Raw genomic sequence first — 18106 nt, forward strand, 5'->3', positions numbered from 1 at the left:
TCTCTTTCCATCGGTGATAGCTCAGTGTTACGAAAACTAAGCATAAGGGAGATCTGTACCCAAATTTTCTGGGTATATAAGTCATTTTAAAACTTTGTATTCCCCTCATCCTTAATAACAAATAATAGAAATACAGATTTTTATTATTTGGCAATAGAAGAGCACCAACTATGAACAAGAAAAATCAAAAGCTCTTTAAAAGAATTTTAGTAGCTGAATTTGTGGATATTTTTGGAGCTTTTTTTTTTTTGGTTTAAAAAGATTAACACAATGGGGATTCCCACTGTGGCTCAGGGGTAATGAACCTGACTAGTGTCCATGAGGATGTGGGTTCAATCCCCGGCCTTGCTCAGTAGGTTTAGGATCCAGCATTGCTGTGGCTGTGGTATAGGACAACAGCTACAGATTCAATTTGACCCCTAGCCTGGGAACTTAGGTGTAGCCCTAAAAAAAGAAAAGAAAAGAAAAGATGAACCCAAGCCAAGATTTCAGGCAAGCAATGAGTAAGAAATTTCCCCCCATCTTGGAAGTTTATTATAAATCCATTGAACACTCTGATATGTCTGGAACCAGAGAGCAAGATCAAGAAAAATGACTGAGCAGCAAAAATTAGGAATCGGACCATCAATTAAAATTTGCCTTATTTCATAGTATCAGGCAAGATTAAAATTCCAAAGTTGACATAGATGGATTTTAGAATATTTAAGGTTTTATTTTTAGACTAGGAAGTTGATGGAAGGTTTATGATGTTATAGATGGAGTTTTGTTTACTACTCAAAATAAAGTGGTTCTCCAAAAAAAAAAAAAAAAAAAAAAAACTCCCCTGTAATTCTGAATATATAAACTTTTCAAAATAGATTAAGTAGTAAAACATCTATTTTTAATATTTATTATCTTTTCTTTTCCACTATAGTTTTTTTTGCAGGATATTGGATATAGTTCCCTGTGCTATACAGTAGAACCTGCTTCTCTGTTTTATAAGTAGTGGTTTTTGTCGCCTTGTCCCGAGCTCCTAATTTGTCCCCTTCCCTCCTGCTTTGGGAACAATAAGTTTGTTTTCTATGACCCTGAGGCTGTTTCTGTTTTGTAAATAAATTCATTAGTATTTATTATATTTTAGTTCACACATTTAAAATCGCATTATCTAAACATATATTAACCAGAAATGTTGCTTTTATCCATTTTCACTTTACCTGAAACAATATTCAACATCTACATCATTGTCTCTGGTACTAGCAGAGCCACCTTGGAATAAAATTCATGATAAAATTTAAAAGAAAACAATTATGTATTTTGATTATACTGTCTTTGCACTGATACCGGGGAGTAAAAGAATACCAAGACAGAGGAATAATATATTTATAAAGAACCTAGCATAAAACCGACACTATAATCTTTCAGTAAGTGTTGGTTCTCTTGCCCTTCCTTCCTCTGCTCTTGAGGAACTTGCAATCCTCTTTTGGAAAGATGACATTACATGTGAGATAGAAAATGGGTGACGCCTGAACAGAATGCATCATTTATGTTCATTCTGATCTTAGAATCAGATGTCTCTCTGCATTTATCCTGTGTCATAGATATTCAGATATTCGTTTTGATGTAAAAATTCCACGTAAGTGCAACCACTATGGAAAGCAGTGTGGCAGCTTCTAACAAAATTAAAAATAGAATTTTCATATGATCCATCAAGATCCATGCTGCTGGGTATATATCTGAAAGAAATGAAAGTAGAATTCTTGAAGATATATTTGCACACATGTTTATAGCAACATTATGCATAATAACCAAGAGATGGAAGCAACCCAAACATCCATCGGTAGATAAGTGGATAAAAAAATGTGGTATATACCTACAATGGAATATTATTCAACCTTAAAAAGGGAGGAAATCCTCGCACATGGTACAATATGGATTAACCTTGAGAACATGAAGCTAAGTGACATAAGCCAGTTACAAAAAGAAAAACATCGTCTATTTCCCCTTATATGAGGTGTTTGAAGTAGTCAAACTCATAAAAAGAGAAATTAGAAGGGTGGTTGCCAGGGGCTGGGGAGAAGAGGAAAAGGAGAGTTGGTATTTAATGAGCATAGAGTTTCAGTTTCACAAAATGAAAACATTCTAGAGATCTGTTGCCCAACAATATGAATATAATTAAGACTACCAACCTCTGCACTTTAAAATGGTTCGAATTGGGAAACTAAAGCGGGGAAACCACTCTGAAGAAAGTGTGTTTGGGAGAAAGAAGAAGAGCCAGATTAAGAGGTGCATCATTAGAGTCTGAAAAGAGGAGGAATAATTAGGAAGAAGCCCCTAGTTAAAGGCAGAAATTAAAAAGATGCTAGAAGAAAAAAATCAAAGATAAGGTGTAGGAAAAATATATGTAAAAATATGTGAATAAATATGCAGGCATTTTTTAAAAACATGCAATCACTGTTTCATAAATTTATTAAGAAAATGGCATAGTAGGTTAAGGACCCAGTGTTGTCACTGCAGCAGCTCAGATCAGTGTTGTGGTGCAGGTTTGATTCCCGGTCCGGAAATTTCCATATGCCCTGAGCACAGCCAAAAAGCATAAGGGGAGTTCCTGTCATGGCGCAATGGAAACAAATCCAACAAGGAACCATGAGGTTGCAGGTTCGATCCCTGGCCTTGCTCGGTGGGTTAGGGATCTGGCGTTGCCATGAGCTGTGGTGTAGGTCACAGCCGCGGCTTGGATCTGGCGTTGCAATGGCTGTGGCGTAGGCTCGCAGCACAACCCGGATTCAACCCCTAGCCTGGGAACCTCCACAGGACACCCACGGGTGCAGCCCTAAAAAGAAAAAAAAGAAAGAAAGAAAAAGGAAGAAGCAAGTCTAGTCCACACATATTTTAGAATCAGAAGAATTTGCTAGCTGTGTGTTCTTAGCCAAGTCGCTTAAACTTTCCCAGCCTAGATGTCACCGTCACACCATCATTATCCTCTCAGTATCACCAATCCACATGGTTTCACCTGTACGTCTGCAATAATTATCATCACTCTAGGTCAGGGTGAGGAAGGGAGATGAGCACAGCATGGTAGTTATGTGTGCAGGTAGGAAGTCAGGTGACACTGGTCCAGAATCCTGACTCCACAGTATATAGTAGCTTCGGGATTTGGAACAATTCATCTCCTCCTCCAGACTTCAGTTTCCTCATCTGCAAAATGGGGATAGCAATAGCACCTATCTCAACAAGTCATTATGGGAATCAAACAGCAATGCTTGGCATACAGTAAGTTCCCAATTAATGACAGTTATTATTTACTATTATCATAATTACAACCAAATGAAGCAATGAATATGAAATGCTTTTTAATTGAGAAGATGGTTAAAAAATACATGGTACTTCTTTCTTTTATCAAGAGTCAGGAAGGGACTGACCTTTGACACAAGAAGAGTCATCTACTCTTTTGAACAGAGAGGTTAGAAGATGAATGTAGGGGTAGAAATACTTGGAAAAAGAAAGGTAAGTGAGGAAGACCATGTCAGAGGAAGTTTTAACAAAATGTAGGTCAGTTATCTGCTGGAAATAGCTTTGAAAATTTGAGAACTGTGGAGAAGTTGAAATAAAAGTTATACTGTAACTTACATTTGACGTTTAACTTAAATTTTATTATAATAGCTACGTAAATATTCAGAAACCTCTTCCTTATCGATAAACAAAAACTAACTACCCAAATTCTCAAAGTAGGGTATAAATAGCCTCCTTATCATTCAAGTTCATCCTTAGAAATTTCTAAATAAGGCTTATAACTTTTGACTTCAGTTATATTTTTCCAGCCAGAGTAAAATTGCATAATTTTTTAAATTTAATTTCTTGGAATTTTTTTAAATTTTTCTCAGAGTGGATTTACAATGTCCTGTCAATTTCTGCTGTACAGCAAAGTGACCCAGTTACACATATACATGCATTCTTTTTCTCACATTACCCTCCATCATGTTCCATCACAAGTGATTGGATATAGTTCCCTATGCTATACAGCAGGATCTCATTGCTTATCCACTCCAAATGGAATGTTTGTATCTACCAACCCCAAACTCCCAGTCCTCCCACTCCCTCCCCCACCCCCTCCCCCTTGGCAACCACAAGTCAGTTCTCCATGTCCATGAGTTTGTTTCTTTCCTGTAGATAGGTTCATTTGTGCCATATATTAGATTTCAGATATATGCAATACCCTATGGTGTTTGTTTTTTCTCTTTCTAATTTACTTCACTTAGTATGAGAATCTCTAGTTCCATCCATGTTGCTGCAAATGGCATTATTTTGTTCTTTTTTATGGCTAAGTAGTATTTCATTATGTATATGTACTATATCTTCCTAATCCATTCATCTGTTGATGGACATTTAGGTTGTTTCCATGTCTTGGCTATTGTGAATAGTGCTGCATTGAACATTAGGGGTGCAAGTATCTTTTTGAATGAAAGTTTTGTTCATATATATACCTAGGAGTGGGATTGCATTTCAAACCATATGATCTAGCAATGAACATTCTTGTGAATTGTCATGTCCATAGAAAATATCAGGAGTTCCCTGGCAGCCTGGTGGTTAAGGACTCAGCATTGTCACTGCAGTGGTATAGGTTTGATCCCTGGCCTTGGAACCTCCACATGCCATAGGTGCAGCCAAAAACAAAAACACAATGTAAAACTCATTTAAATCAAAATGACCGAAAAAAAGGCATTAACACCAACTCAACAAGATAACCTTAGCCTCTCCTAAGTGTTCCTGAGATCCTCTTCCATTCTCAACGCTGACTTCTTTCCTTGATATCTTCTTAGGCAGCAAAGGGTAGCAATGAAAAACCAAACCTACATGACAGAATTTATTCTGCTGGGACTGACAGACATCCCAGAGATTCGACTCGTAATCTTTGGACTTCTCTTCCTCACCTACGTACTCAGCATCTCAGGGAACTTGACAATCATCACCCTCACTCTCCTGGACTCCCACCTCCAGACTCCCATGTACTTCTTCCTCCGAAACTTCTCCTTCTTAGAAATTTCCTTTACAACCACTTTTACTCCGAGGCTGCTCTTCAGCATCTCCACTGGGAACAAGAGCATCAGCTTTGCGGGGTGCTTCACTCAGTATTTCTTTGCCATATTCCTCGGGGCCACAGAGTTTTACCTTCTGGCTGCCATGTCCTATGACCGCTATGTGGCCATCTGCAAACCCCTGCATTACACAACCATCATGAGCAACAGAGTCTGCATCCAGCTGGTTCTCTGCTCCTGGCTAGGTGGCCTCCTCATCATTCTCTCCCCAATCATCATGACCAGTCAGCTGGATTTCTGTGCCTCCAATGTCCTGAATCATTATTACTGTGACTATGGACCTCTCATAGAAATATCTTGCTCAGACACACAGCTCCTAGAGCTGATTGACTTTATCTTAGCAGTTGTGACCTTGGTGGTCACACTAGTGCTGGTGATTGTCTCCTACGCACGCATCATCCAGACCATTCTGAAGATCCCCTCTGCTCAGCAAAGGCAGAAGGCTCTTTCCACGTGTTCCTCCCACATGATCGTCATCTCCCTCTCTTATGGCAGCTGCATCTTCATGTACATAAAACCTTCGGCAAAAGAAGGAGTTGCCTTCAATAAGGGGGTAGCTGTACTCAATACCTCAATTGCCCCTTTATTAAACCCTTTCATTTACACTCTGAGGAATAAACAAGTAAAACAAGCCTTCAATAATGTGGCCAGAAAAATAGCGCATCTTTATTCATTTTAGTGGTATCAAAGTAATGGAAATTTTGAAAGCTTCATGAAGTTATGGTAACTGATCATTTAAGCTCCTGATAGTTCCTTTTGTTAAAAGTTATTGCTCAGATAAATCGACTTATAAGCATAGGTCAAAATTTTGCTTCAAATCTACCAGCAAGAAAAGGTATTCAAAGAAGGCCAGTTCAGAGATTTTTTTTTTCCTGGTAGATATATTTTATTAAATAAGGAAAAGTAGGAAAATAATATCTTGAGAGTCTGTCCAAAACAGAACATTTGATTTAAAATGATTTTACGTATCATAAATCTGGTAGTCATGTGAATGATTAAACAACCTTCCTATAGACTTATCAATGACTATCAAAAAGTTGTAAACATTTTGGGGGAGGTTTTTTGGGGGGGCAGTTAGCCACACCCGTGGCATGTGGATGTCCCTGAGCCTTAACCCACTGAGCCAAAAGAGAACCCCCCAAAAATTGTAAACATATTTTATCAGAAATTCCTGCATACATCCAAGAAGAGATTCTTCATGATGTCACCAAAAATAAAATTCTACTTTATATAAACTCTTAACTTTTAAACAATTGTCCTCTCCTTCTGACAATTCTTAAAGACTGCCTCTTTCTGGCATCTCCTATGGAAAAGATTTCATATTGTAAAGTACTGTATAGACTGTCTTGATTGCTCATAAGGACATTTTTGACGCCCATTTGAGCACTGAAGTCAGAATGAAAACCATTAGACTTCAAGGAGGAGTCTCCATCATGGCTTTGCAGAAACAAATTTGACTAGGATCCATGAGGATGTAGGTTCGACCCTTGGCCTTGCTCAGTGGGTTAAGGATCTAGCATTACCGTGAGCTGTGGTGTAAGCCAGCAGATGTAGCTCCAATTGGACCCCTAGCCTGGGAACCTCCATAAGCCGCGGGTGCAGCCAAAAAAAAAAAAAAAAAAGCCACTCAACTATATCTGTCTTTTCGCTACATGAGATAAGTTCCTTTTTCTTTTGCCGTGCCCACAGCATGAGGAAGTTCCCTGGCTAGGGAGAGAACCTGTGCCAGAGCAGAGACCCAAGCCACTGCAGCGACCACCCCAGATCCTTTAATCTGCCATGAATTGGAATTCCAATTAGAGCCTCTTTCTAACCTACCACACTGGTAGGCCCTCTGGCTCTCACACTTAGCCACTAACTGCTTGTTAACAGCCCCTAGACTCACTATCCCTCTTCAGGGCATCAGTACAATTTAGCAGCAACCCATCAGCTCTCCTATCTTTGTATGCATTTTTTTTCCTCTGTATTTTTCTAATCCCTGCAACATCACATCTGCCACTTCACTCCCTCCACTGGAACATTTTTCCATGTCAACCCCAGTGAAAATTTAGCCATTGAGCCACCCCACCAAACACAAGATAAAACCAGCCCACAATTGAAGGATTTTGAAGCCTGTAATACACTGAAATTACTGATAGCAACAACTAAAACTAAACTCAGCTCAATTCCTGACTTGGTAGACAAGCTATCAACTATCAGCCTTGCACAACAAAATACATGCCCATTTCTGTGTACAAATATTATTTATCTCAGTCTCTGCTATTTGTCTACACATGCTATTAAACATGCATTCAGAAAGTACAAGAGGGAGTTCCCATCGTGGCGCAGTGGTTAACGAATCCGACTAGGAACCATGGGGTTGTGGGTTCAGTCCCTGCCCTTGCTCAGTGGGGTTAACAATCCGGCGTTGCTGTGAGCTGTGGTGTAGGTTGCGGACGCGGCTCGGATCCCGCGTTGCTGTGGCTCTGGCGTAGGCCGGTGGCTACGGCTCCGATTAGACCCCTAGCCTGGGAATCTCCATATGCCGCGGGAGTGGCCAAGAAATAGCAAAAAAAAAAAAAAAAAAAAAAAAAAAGAAAAGTACAGAGGAGTTCCTGTTGTGGTTCAGTGGAAATGAGTCTGATTAGCATCCATGAGGACAGTTCAATCCCTGGCCTCACCCAATGGGTTAAGGATCCAGCGTTGCCTTAAGCTGAGGTGTAGATTGCAGATATGGCTTGGATCCACAGCGTTGCTGTGGCTGTAGCCAGCAGCTGCAGCTCTGATTCAATCCTCTAGCCTGAGACCTTCCCAATGCAGAGGGTGCAGCCATGAAAATAAAAAAGAAACAAAAAGGAGTTCCCATTGTGGCACAGCAGAAACAAATCAAACTAGTATCCATGAGGATGCTGGTTCGATCCCTGGCCCCGCTCGGTGGGTTAAGGATCCAGCATTGCTGTGAGCTGCAGTGTAGGACGGCAGCTGTAGCTCCAATTCCACACCCAGCCTGTGAACTTCCATATGCCATGGGTGTGGTCCTAAAAACAAATAAAAATAAAAATAAAAAAGAGAAAAAAATTACTAAAGGAAACAAAGATGAGAATCTGAGCAGACTTCTCAAAAGAAATTATGCCAGCCAGGAACAATGGGCTAGTGGCTTTAAAATATAGAAAAGAGAAACTGTTAACTCAGAATTTTAAACCTAGTAAAAACATCTTTTGAAAATAAGGGCCAAAAATTTCTTTCTCAGCACTGCCTACAGAGGTGGAAGCCATCTCCTACTCAGCATCGTGGCCACTCTCAGACCCCTGGGGAAGCCTGAGATCCTAAGAAAGAGGACCAAGGAGTTCATTTGGTAACATTAAAAAAAAAAAAAAAAAAAAGAATGTTTGTACATGTATAACTGGGTCACTTTTGCTATACAGCAGAAATTGACAGAACATTGTAAATCAACTATAATAAAAAAAATGTTAAACAAATAAACAAAGGAAAAGCAAAATTCTTAGGACCATATATTAAAAATAAATAAATAAATTGCAAAAAAAAAGAAAGAAAGAAAGAAAGAAGTTCATCTGACGCCAGTTAGACAGACGTGTCAAAACTAAGTAGAACTGATGAAAACCCAGAGGCATTGACAACAGCGTGCATAGAAAGCTTAAGCGCCAGATCTTGATGCCCAGCATCAGTTATGGGAGCACCAAAAAACAAAGCACATGCTGCCCAGCAGCTTCCAGAAGTTTCTGGTCCACAAAGTCAAGGAGCTTGAAGTGCCTCTGATATGTAAAACAATCTTACTGTGCTGAGATTGCTCAAAAAGTCTCCTCCAAGAACCACAAAGCCATTGCGAAAAGAGCAGCCCAGCTGGCCATCGGAGTGATAAATCCCAATGCCAGCCTGCGCAGGGAAGAAAATGAATAGATAGCTCATGTTCACATTGTATTTGTGTTAATAAAACCATGAAACTTGAAAAAAAATAATTAAAATTAAGCAATAGGCAGGCATAAAATCCAGGATACCAGGGTCCTAACCCCCCCCCCCGACCCCCTCCAGCAGACTGACACACCAACTCCAGGACTTCCAGAACCAAGCTCTGCGTACCAGTGAGCCAGCACTAGCCCTGGGATTCCCTGGGCCTTGTCCCTACCCACTGGAGAACCAGTACCAGCCTTGGACCAGCCTTTTATACTAAATGGACAGCACCAGCCCATGCCCCCTAGACTCTTGCCTTATCTACTAGGGAATGGACACCAGCTCCAGGGCAACTGCAGCCCTGCAGCATGCTGTGGAGGACACAGCCCACCTTCTAGCATGCTGGCACCAACCCTGGGACACAATGGTCCCTGGATAGATTTGGCATGGGTCACTCCTGCAGCTCAGATTCGATCCCTGCCTGGGAACTTGCATATGCCATGGGTGCCAAAAAAAAAAATATCAAGGAGAGGGAATCAAATGTGTCAAATATCCATTGGACTTGGTAACCTAAGGGTTATTGGTGATCTTGATAAGAAGGAATTACAGGAATTCCTGTCGTAGCTCAGCAGTTAACGAACCCAACTAGCATCCATGAGGACACAGGTTCAATCCCTGGCCTCATTCAGTGAGTTAAGGATCCGGCATTGCCATGAGCCCTGGTGTAGGTCGCAGACACAGCTCAGATCCCGTGTTCCAGTGGCTGGGGAGTAGGCTGGCAACTACAGTTTCTATTGGACTCCTAGCCTAGAAACCTCCATATGCTGCAGATATGGCCCTAAAAACAAAAAAAAACAAAAACAAAAACAAAAGAAAGAAAAAAAAAAAAGGAAAGAAAATATTTAAAAGGGAACCAAGATTTCATGCAGAGGCCATAAGGGAGGGAGATGCTCAAATTCCATGTCATTTTTGACCAAGGAGACTCTGATGAGTGAGGAGACAAAAGTCAGCCAGAGAGGGAACAAGAGGTGAGGAAAGGGAGAAGGCAGTAGCTTGGCCAAGACGAATGAGATAAGGAGTGGAGAAGTCATCAGGGACCCGGACAGAATCACCTGGCCCATGACACTACTTCATCTCAGAGTTACTCAGAGAAACCCCAAGAGTCAGGGCCTCCCAGGTCCCCTGGGCGTGGAGGTACAACAGCAGGTGGAGAATAACTGTGAGACCACAGAGACTGAGTCTTCCAGAGGAGGAAGGGACAGCAGAGGCCAAGCCTGTGCCTGTCCGCCCCTGCTCTTGCAGGGTGGCCCTTCCCACCTCCCCCAGGGAAGAGCCCCACACAGTGCTGGGCAGCCTTGGGCCTTTCTTGACAAGGCTAGACCCTGCCAGGGATAGAAAGGTAAGAGGAAGAGGGTTGATCAGAGCCCAGTCAGAGCCTGACAATCTCTCTCTCTGGGCTGGAAGCCAATACCTGCACCTGGTCATGGGAGAAGGGAGTCCAGGGCTGGGTTCCCAAATATCTACTATGGCATTTGCAGAAATGTGACTCAGACACCACCAGTCTGGCAGGACAGGGAGAAGGGATGAGAAGGAGACAGGGAGCCCTAGACAATTTCTCCCAGAAAAAAACTGCACATAATTCAGCAGACAAGTGTGTTTCTATTCAGACCATGCAAACCTTTGAATGTGTGATGTGAGTGGCTGTGCTCTGGGATCAGCCATCGGTACCATGAGATAAGTGTGGTGATCATGTAATATGCATGTTTGTTGTGCGTCTAATGGGGGAGGTTGTCGTGACAGGGTGGGTTGGAGGCAGTGGGTAGTGAGTGCAGGTCTGTGGGATGACAGGTGGCAATCAGGTGGGCATTCATAGCCTCAAGCTGTCTCTGGTCATGTCTGATGAAAACTCGGAATATTCTCCTCAAGTTCCTGTTACTGGTCCTAATTTCAGAGCCCACAGGGGGAACTGGAAGCATCCTCTCTCTCTTTTTTTGTCTTTCTGTCTTTTAGAGCCACACAGGAGGCATATGGAGGTTCCCAGGCTAGGGGTCCAATCGGAACTGTAGCCACTGGCCTACACCACAGCCACAGCAGGGTGGGATCCGAGCCATGTCTGGGACCTACACCACAGCTCACGGTAACACCGGATCCTTAACCCACTGAGCAAGGCCAGGGATCCATCCCACTCCCCCTACCCCTTGGCAACCACAAGTCTGTTCTCCATGTCCATGATTTTCTTTTCTGTGGACAGGTTCATTTGTGCCATATATTAGATTCCAGATATAAGTGATATCATATGGTATTTGTCTTTCTCCTTCTTTTTTTTTATTTTTTATTTTTGTCTTTCTCTTTCTGACTTACTTCACTTAGTATGAGAATCTCTAGTTCCATCCATGTTGCTGCAAATGGCATTATTTTGTTGTTTTTTATGAAGACCACTCTTTTTTAATGTTATATTAGAGTGTAGTTGATTTACAATGTTACATTAGTTTCAAGAATACAGCAAAGTGAATCAGCCATACCTGTAAATATAGCTATTCTTTTTTTATTACAAACTATTGAGCAGATGTTTCTGTAGGTTCCCGTTAATCATCTATTTTATACTGTAGCATGTGTATGTTATTCCCACCCTCCCAATTCTTCCCTCCGGCGAACAGTTTCAGCTATGGTAACCATAAGATTGGTTTCAAAGTCTGTGAGTTGGTTTCTGTTTTTTTAAATAAGTTCTTTTGTATCATTTTTATTAGATTCCATATATGTGATATCATATGATATTTGTCTTTCTCTGTCTCACTTACTTCCCTCAATATGATAATCTCTAGGTCCATCCTTGTTGTTGCAAATGGCATTATTTCATTTCTTATGGCTGAATAATAGTCCATTGTGTATATCTATCACATCTTTTTTCACTTTTTATTAATTTTATTTATAAAATTATGATTTAATTTTATAAACACTTTTAAGAATTTCTTTTTTATTTTTTAATGATTTTTATTTTTTCCATTATACCACATCTTCTTTATCCATTCTTAAGGCCACTTTTAATCCCAAAATGCCATGGGTGTTTATTTCTGACCAGGAGGAGCAGAGAAGCTGCAGTAAGGGTGGTAGATAACTTGAGCTTGAAGGATGAGTGGGATTTTAATAGGATGCATAGAAACACTCCCTGCAGAGGGCACTCTATGGAAGTGCCTGGTGGCCTGGGAGAATGGAGTGTGGACAGCTGGTATCACTGATCACAGGGCCCAGATAAAAGGAGAGTGGAGTCCAACATGGGCAGTCCCTACCCTACTCCCCTCACAGGGCAGGTGCCAGAACCTGATGAGCTATGAAAAAGGGCATAAAATCCTACCGCATGAGACAAGTGGGCAGTATTATCCCACACGCAGTCACATCACTGCATGACATTCTAAATTCATAGCCCATCATGGTTATCATTAGATATAGGCTTAGGACAGTCCCTAACTGAGTCCACTGTCAAGGGGTGGAGGGGTGTTGTATCATTTCTTTCAGGCTGGGGTTTCTGTCCAGGGCATACAGAGGCCTAGGATGGAGTAGCTGCTCCAGCCCCACTCTGGAGAAAGAATCAAAGTACACGTGGGAGTCAGGCCTTGCACACTGGACCCAGAGCGCAAGGAACAGTGGGAAATTCATGGACTCTGGAGTCAAGAAGCCTAGATTCAAGTCCATGCCTGCCACTCCCTCCAAATGACCTCCAGCAAGCATTTTAACCCTTAGCTATGTAACCCATGGCCTCATCCATAAAGATGAAGACCCTAACTCTCTCAGTTTATTCGAGAGGAACTTAGGAAAAGTGTTTTTTACTTACAGAAAAACTGATTGTTTCTACATAAATGTTATCTTTCTTGGGTGTGCCATAGGGTCCCGCCTGAAGGGATGGCTAAAGAAAATCAGACTCTGCCTGAATTCCTCCTGCTGGGATTTTCTGACCTCAGGGCTCTGCAGGGCCCCCTGTTCTGGGTGGTGCTTCTGGTTTACCTGGTCACCTTGCTGGGGAACTCTCTGATCATCCTCCTCACACGGGCCAGCCCCGCCCTGCACTCCCCCATGTACTTCTTCCTGCGCCACCTCTCCGTGGTGGAGATCCTCTACACCACCACCATCGTGCCCAGGACCCTGGCTGACCTGGCCTCCCCGCACCCCCGCGCCATCTCCTTCCAGGGCTGTGCGGCCCAGATGTATGTTTTTATCGTCCTGGGCATCTCAGAGTGCTGCCTGCTCACAGCCATGGCCTATGACCGCCATGCCGCCATCTGCCGGCCGCTGCATTACTCCACCCTCATGCGCGGGCGGGCCTGCATGGTCATGGTGGCTGTCTCCTGGCTCATGGGCATCGTCACAGCCACCACCCATTCCTCCCTCATCTTCACCCTGTCTTTCCCCAGCCACCCAATCATCCCTCACTTCTTCTGCGACATCCTGCCGGTACTGAGACGGGCCAGTGCGGGGAAGCACGGGAGCGAGATCTCGGTGATGACAGCCACCGTGGCCTTCATCATGGTCCCCTTCTCTCTGATTGTCACCTCTTACACCCGCATCCTAGGTGCCATCCTGGCCATGACCTCCACCCGGAGCCGCCACAAGGTCTTTTCCACCTGCAGTTCCCACCTGCTCGCGGTCCTCCTCTTCTTCGGAACGGCCAGCGTCACCTACATCCGGCCGCAGGCAGGTTCCTCTGTCACCACGGATCGCATCCTCAGCCTCTTCTACACAGTCATCACGCCCATGCTCAACCCCATCATCTACACCCTTCGGAACAAGGAGGTGACAACGGCCCTGAGGCTCATGGTGAAGAGGCAGGTCCCCTCACCCTGAAGGGACTCAGGGGTTGTCTGCTCCCTCACCGATTGCTCCCCTTCCCAGCCTCACAGAAGCCATGCAGCTCCTCAAAGAGACCAGGCTTCCTGGAAGAAAGGGTTGGCTATAAAAGAGGTAAATCTATATCTTACGGCCTCCCCCACACCCCAGACTCATTATCGGAGCACAAGTTATTAGGACAGGGTAGAATGGAAGGGAATGCTGCCTATGGGGAAGAGCATTTAACAGCTTCTAGATTGTTCTGGATCCCTGAGCAGGGTCATTGCCATGGCAACACCAGTAGTCAGAGGTCCATGTCAGTCATGAAGGCAGATGTCTATGAACTTGAAATCCAACTAAATGATCTACCCAGAGCCCAGGACAGGGTTTAGCTGGCCTTTGGATTTCGTTTTCTCCCAGAAACACAGTGTAGTCTTACACCCTGGATGCCTTATAGAAGAGAAAAAACTAATACCTCCTTGAACTAGTCCACATGAATATTCCCTGCCTCTCCCCATCCTTGACTTCTGACATCATCCTTAAGTAGTGATAAGACATCCAACTGAACAAGAGCATCTTTCTGGCTTCCCTGTTCTTCTCCCAGCAAGTGCCATCCACTTGATCCCATACCTCCTTCTCCAGCACCTCAGACTGGGTGAAACCCTGAGGCCATCCTGGATGAGAATTAGACAGTGGACACTGGACAGTCATTGTGGGGAGTTCCCACTGTGGTGCAATGGGATTGGCCAGAACGCAGTTTCCATCCACGGCCCAGCACAGTGGGGCATTGTGGGTTAAAGGATCCAGCATTGCCGCAGCTGAGCCCTCGGTTGCAACTGCGGCAGCTCGGATCAGCATATGGCCCTGGGGAGTCCATATGCTATGGGGTGGCCAAAGAAAGAAAAAGAAAAGTGTAGCCCTAAAAATTCACAGTTCCCATTGTGGCACAGTGGGTTAAGAACCCTGCTAGTATCCATGAGGATGTGAGTTCGATACCTGGCCTCACTCAGTGGCTTAAGGCTCTCGCATTGCTCTGGTTGTGGTGTAGACCTGCAGCTGCAGCTCCCACCCAACCCCTAGCCCAGGAACTTCCATGTGCAGCAAGTGGGGCCCTAAAAGTCATTGTGGCCACCAAGCATTTGACTTTCCTTCAATGTCTGGAAGATTCACCACTTTAGACGTCTCACTGGGGGGAAAAACCACTTCCCTCTGCAAGCTGAGAACGTTTCCCAGCCCTCTTAGCATGTCACCCATTTCCACCAGTGGGATGGACCCACACCTGCCTGCCTGAGAACCAGGTGCCCAAAAGAGACAGAGAGCAGCACTCACTCTCAGGCAACGGCAAAGAAGCTGCAGCAGAAAGGTTCTGGCATAGAAGTGGCAGCTGGTCCCTGGCGGCAGCACCATGGTTTTCTTCAACTGGCCAGCTCCTTTTTGGGAGTTACCTCTGGAAGCTTCGCCTCTGACGTGGTCCCCTACCCTGCCAACAACACTATATTTTTGCTAATACATTATTTTTCCATTTCATCATCCAGGCAGCTTCTGTTGCTGTCAAGAATTTTGACTGATACAATCGATTTGGAAGCCAGAGGCAGCAGAGGGAAAATCTTAACCCTGGTGTCCTAGGAATGAAATGGTCTAGAGTCTGTTTAGAGAAGACAGCTAAAGGGAACTTCAGGGTCAGAGAATATCCTCAGACAGAAGATACAGAATCAAGAAACCAAGAACCGGAGTTCCCGTCGTGGCGCAGTGGTTAACGAATCCAACTAGGAACCATGAGGTTGTGGGTTCGATCCCTGGCATTGCTCAGTGGGTTAAGGATCTGGCATTGCTGTGAGCTGTGGTGTAGGTTACAGACGCGGCTCGGATCCCGCGCTGCTATGGCTCTGGCGTAGGCCAGTGGCTACAGGTCCGGTTAGACCCCTAGCCTGGGAACCTCCATACGCCACAAGTGTGGCCCTAAAAAGACCAAAAAAAAAGAAGAAGGTTAATGATTGCAATCTGGAGGGGTTTCTGGAAGACTTCCTGGAGGAAGTGACTCAATGCAGTCAAACCTTCTCACGTCATGGTGCACATAGAAAGTGCTAACATTTGAGTGGCACACCGGAGTAAACTGAAGGGGGGTTGGAGGCATCTAGTTAGAATTTGATGGGAAAAAATTTGATGCACTCTCTTTTTACTATATATGGAATTTTTTAATACTGGTTTTACATAAAACTTCCAAATAAAATATTTAAATTTTTATAAGAAACTTGGCTTGCCTCTGTGAACATAATTTTTATATTGGTTTTTGTGCTTGAAAAATGACTCAATACCTCTTGATCAAAATAAATTTTTTTTCAGCCGTACCCACAGCATATATATAAGTTTCCAGAGCCAGGGATCCACGGCAGCAACCCAGACTAACTCCGAATCCTTAACCCCTTGTGCCATAAGGGAACTCCTTTGTTTATTTTTTTAATTGAACTATAGTTGATTTCATGACCACAATTTTCTTTTTCATTCTTTTTTTGCTTTATAGGGCTGCACTCACGGCATACAGACGTTTCCAGGCTAGGGGGTCTAATTGGTCGGAGCTACAGCTGCTGGTCTACACCAGAGCCTCAGCAATGCGAGACAGAGCTGCGTCTGTGACCTGCACCACAGCTCACAGCAAAGCCGGATCCTTAACACACTGAGCGAGGCCAGGGATCCAACCGGAAACCTCACAGTTCTTAGTCAGATTCATTTCCACTGCGCCACAAGGGGAATTTCCACGATTTTCTTAAAATAACCATTGTCATCAGGAAAGAAAACTACTCAGGAAATGTAAAACCCGGAATTCCTGCTGTGGTGCAACAGGATCAGCAGTGTCTCTGCAGCGCCAGGACTCAGGATGGATTCCCAGCCATTCACAGAGGTTTACAGGATCCAGAGTTGCCACAGCTGTTGCATAGATGGCAACTGCAGCTTGAATCTGATCCCTGGTCTGGGAACTCCATATGCTTCCAGGCAGTGTCCTCAGCAGTGCAGCAAGGATGACATTCAACACGCCATGGCGTCAGCTACAGTATCCACAAAGCTGACACCGAAGGCTCAGCTCATATAGCACTGCCCAGTGCACACCGATGGCTCTTAGTGGCTCTTGGGACCAAAATTCACAGCCCTGCCACAGCTGCCCCCAAGAGCCAATCATCTCTTCCACATACTCTCCAGATTGTAAATTCTGTATCTGTCCCAAACCAAAGTATCATGCAGATGATTCCAGCTGGAGGAATTACAGTCACATGCTGATGCCTTAGCTACAAAGTTACTGGGAAAGCCAGTTTTCTGGCTGTTACTTTGGGGAGAGGGAGCTCATAAAGCAGAAAACTTCCCAAACATTAGAGAGCTGCTCAAAAAGTGCTGGAAAACATGACAATTGTCCAGGTGATTCTATCACACTCTCCATTGAAAAGAAGGAGGAAAAAAAATAACAACAAAGATTAGATGCTCTTTGAATGATCAAAAATTGATTGAAAATTGTGTAATGAGTTAATGTAATTAGAACATTACGTTTCATTTCAAACTGCCTAATTTTTGAGTTTCGAATTTGTACATTGATTTCTGTAATGTATGCAAAAATAGTCAATGCAAAGTCATTAAAATATTGCTTATATTTTAAAAAAAGAAAAGAAGGGAGAAATACAGTAAATTTGTTGCAAAAAATAAACAGTTAGGTCTGGAACAGGAAGCACAGAAAGGCAGTGGCACCTGAATAAATAGTAATAATAATAGCTAGGTTTGTAAATTGTTTAAATACATACTATGTCAGTGTTGTAACACAGAGAAGGTCAGGGAGGAGAGAGACAGAAATTACAACAGATTGCAGTTAAAATACATTACTTTGCAATTTTAATAAAAACAAACGACCCTGGGAACACAATTGCTAAGAAATTCCTGGCCATTTTAAGGAGCTCATACAAGTGAAGAGCTCCAAAAGCTTAAGCTTCACAGCAAATCTACTTCTAAGTAGACTCAATTATTATATCAATTTCAACAAGGTGAGGAAACCAAGCACAGAGATGGTGAACAAATTTCCCTGAGAAACACAGCTAGGAAAGAACGGACTTGAGTTTCCAAACCTAGCGCCCACCCCTTTAACTCTCTAGACTATTAATTCTTCTCCTGATGTTGTGAGTTTAGAGAAAGTAGGAAAATGAATATATATGGGAGCTAAGGAAATAAACAGAGGGGAAAGTGGGAGGAGGTTAGTAGTACAGAGGAGGAGGAGCAGGACAGCCTGGACCAACTGTCAGGAAGCCACTTCTCCCCCAGGCTAGGTGTGCAAATATTGAGTAAGAAAATGC

At 43.4% G+C, this 18106-nt stretch overlaps 2 protein-coding genes and 1 pseudogene across 2 annotated transcripts; all 3 read left to right on the plus strand.

Annotated features, from left to right (window-relative positions):
- The first annotated feature begins 4812 nt into the window (after positions 1 to 4812).
- LOC110260576 (olfactory receptor 2AP1-like) lies at positions 4813 to 5751 on the plus strand. Its single transcript, XM_021091232.2, has one exon. It carries the CDS (start codon positions 4813 to 4815, stop codon positions 5749 to 5751), a length of 939 nt encoding a protein of 312 aa, XP_020946891.2.
- A 33-nt stretch (positions 5752 to 5784) lies between these two features.
- LOC110260577 (large ribosomal subunit protein eL32 pseudogene) lies at positions 5785 to 8969 on the plus strand (annotated as a pseudogene).
- Positions 8970 to 12016: 3047 nt separating this feature from the next.
- Positions 12017 to 14534, plus strand: OR10P1 (olfactory receptor family 10 subfamily P member 1). The gene has a single exon (XM_021091773.2). It carries the CDS (start codon positions 12858 to 12860, stop codon positions 13794 to 13796), a length of 939 nt encoding a protein of 312 aa, XP_020947432.2. The 5' UTR covers positions 12017 to 12857; the 3' UTR covers positions 13797 to 14534.
- The last annotated feature ends 3572 nt before the right edge of the window (positions 14535 to 18106 follow it).

This window comes from Sus scrofa, chromosome 5, assembly GCF_054392235.1.
Source record: "Sus scrofa isolate SSC_HxYL_T2T_F1_AM1 chromosome 5, Sscrofa_HxYL_maternal_Yorkshire_Landrace_v2.0, whole genome shotgun sequence".
NCBI lineage: Eukaryota > Metazoa > Chordata > Mammalia > Artiodactyla > Suidae > Sus > Sus scrofa.

Coding starts and splice junctions, on each gene's coding strand:
- OR10P1 (XM_021091773.2), top strand. CDS start 12,858: ATGGCTAAAGAAAATCAGACTCTGCCTGAATTCCTCCTGCTGGGATTT.
- LOC110260576 (XM_021091232.2), top strand. CDS start 4,813: ATGAAAAACCAAACCTACATGACAGAATTTATTCTGCTGGGACTGACA.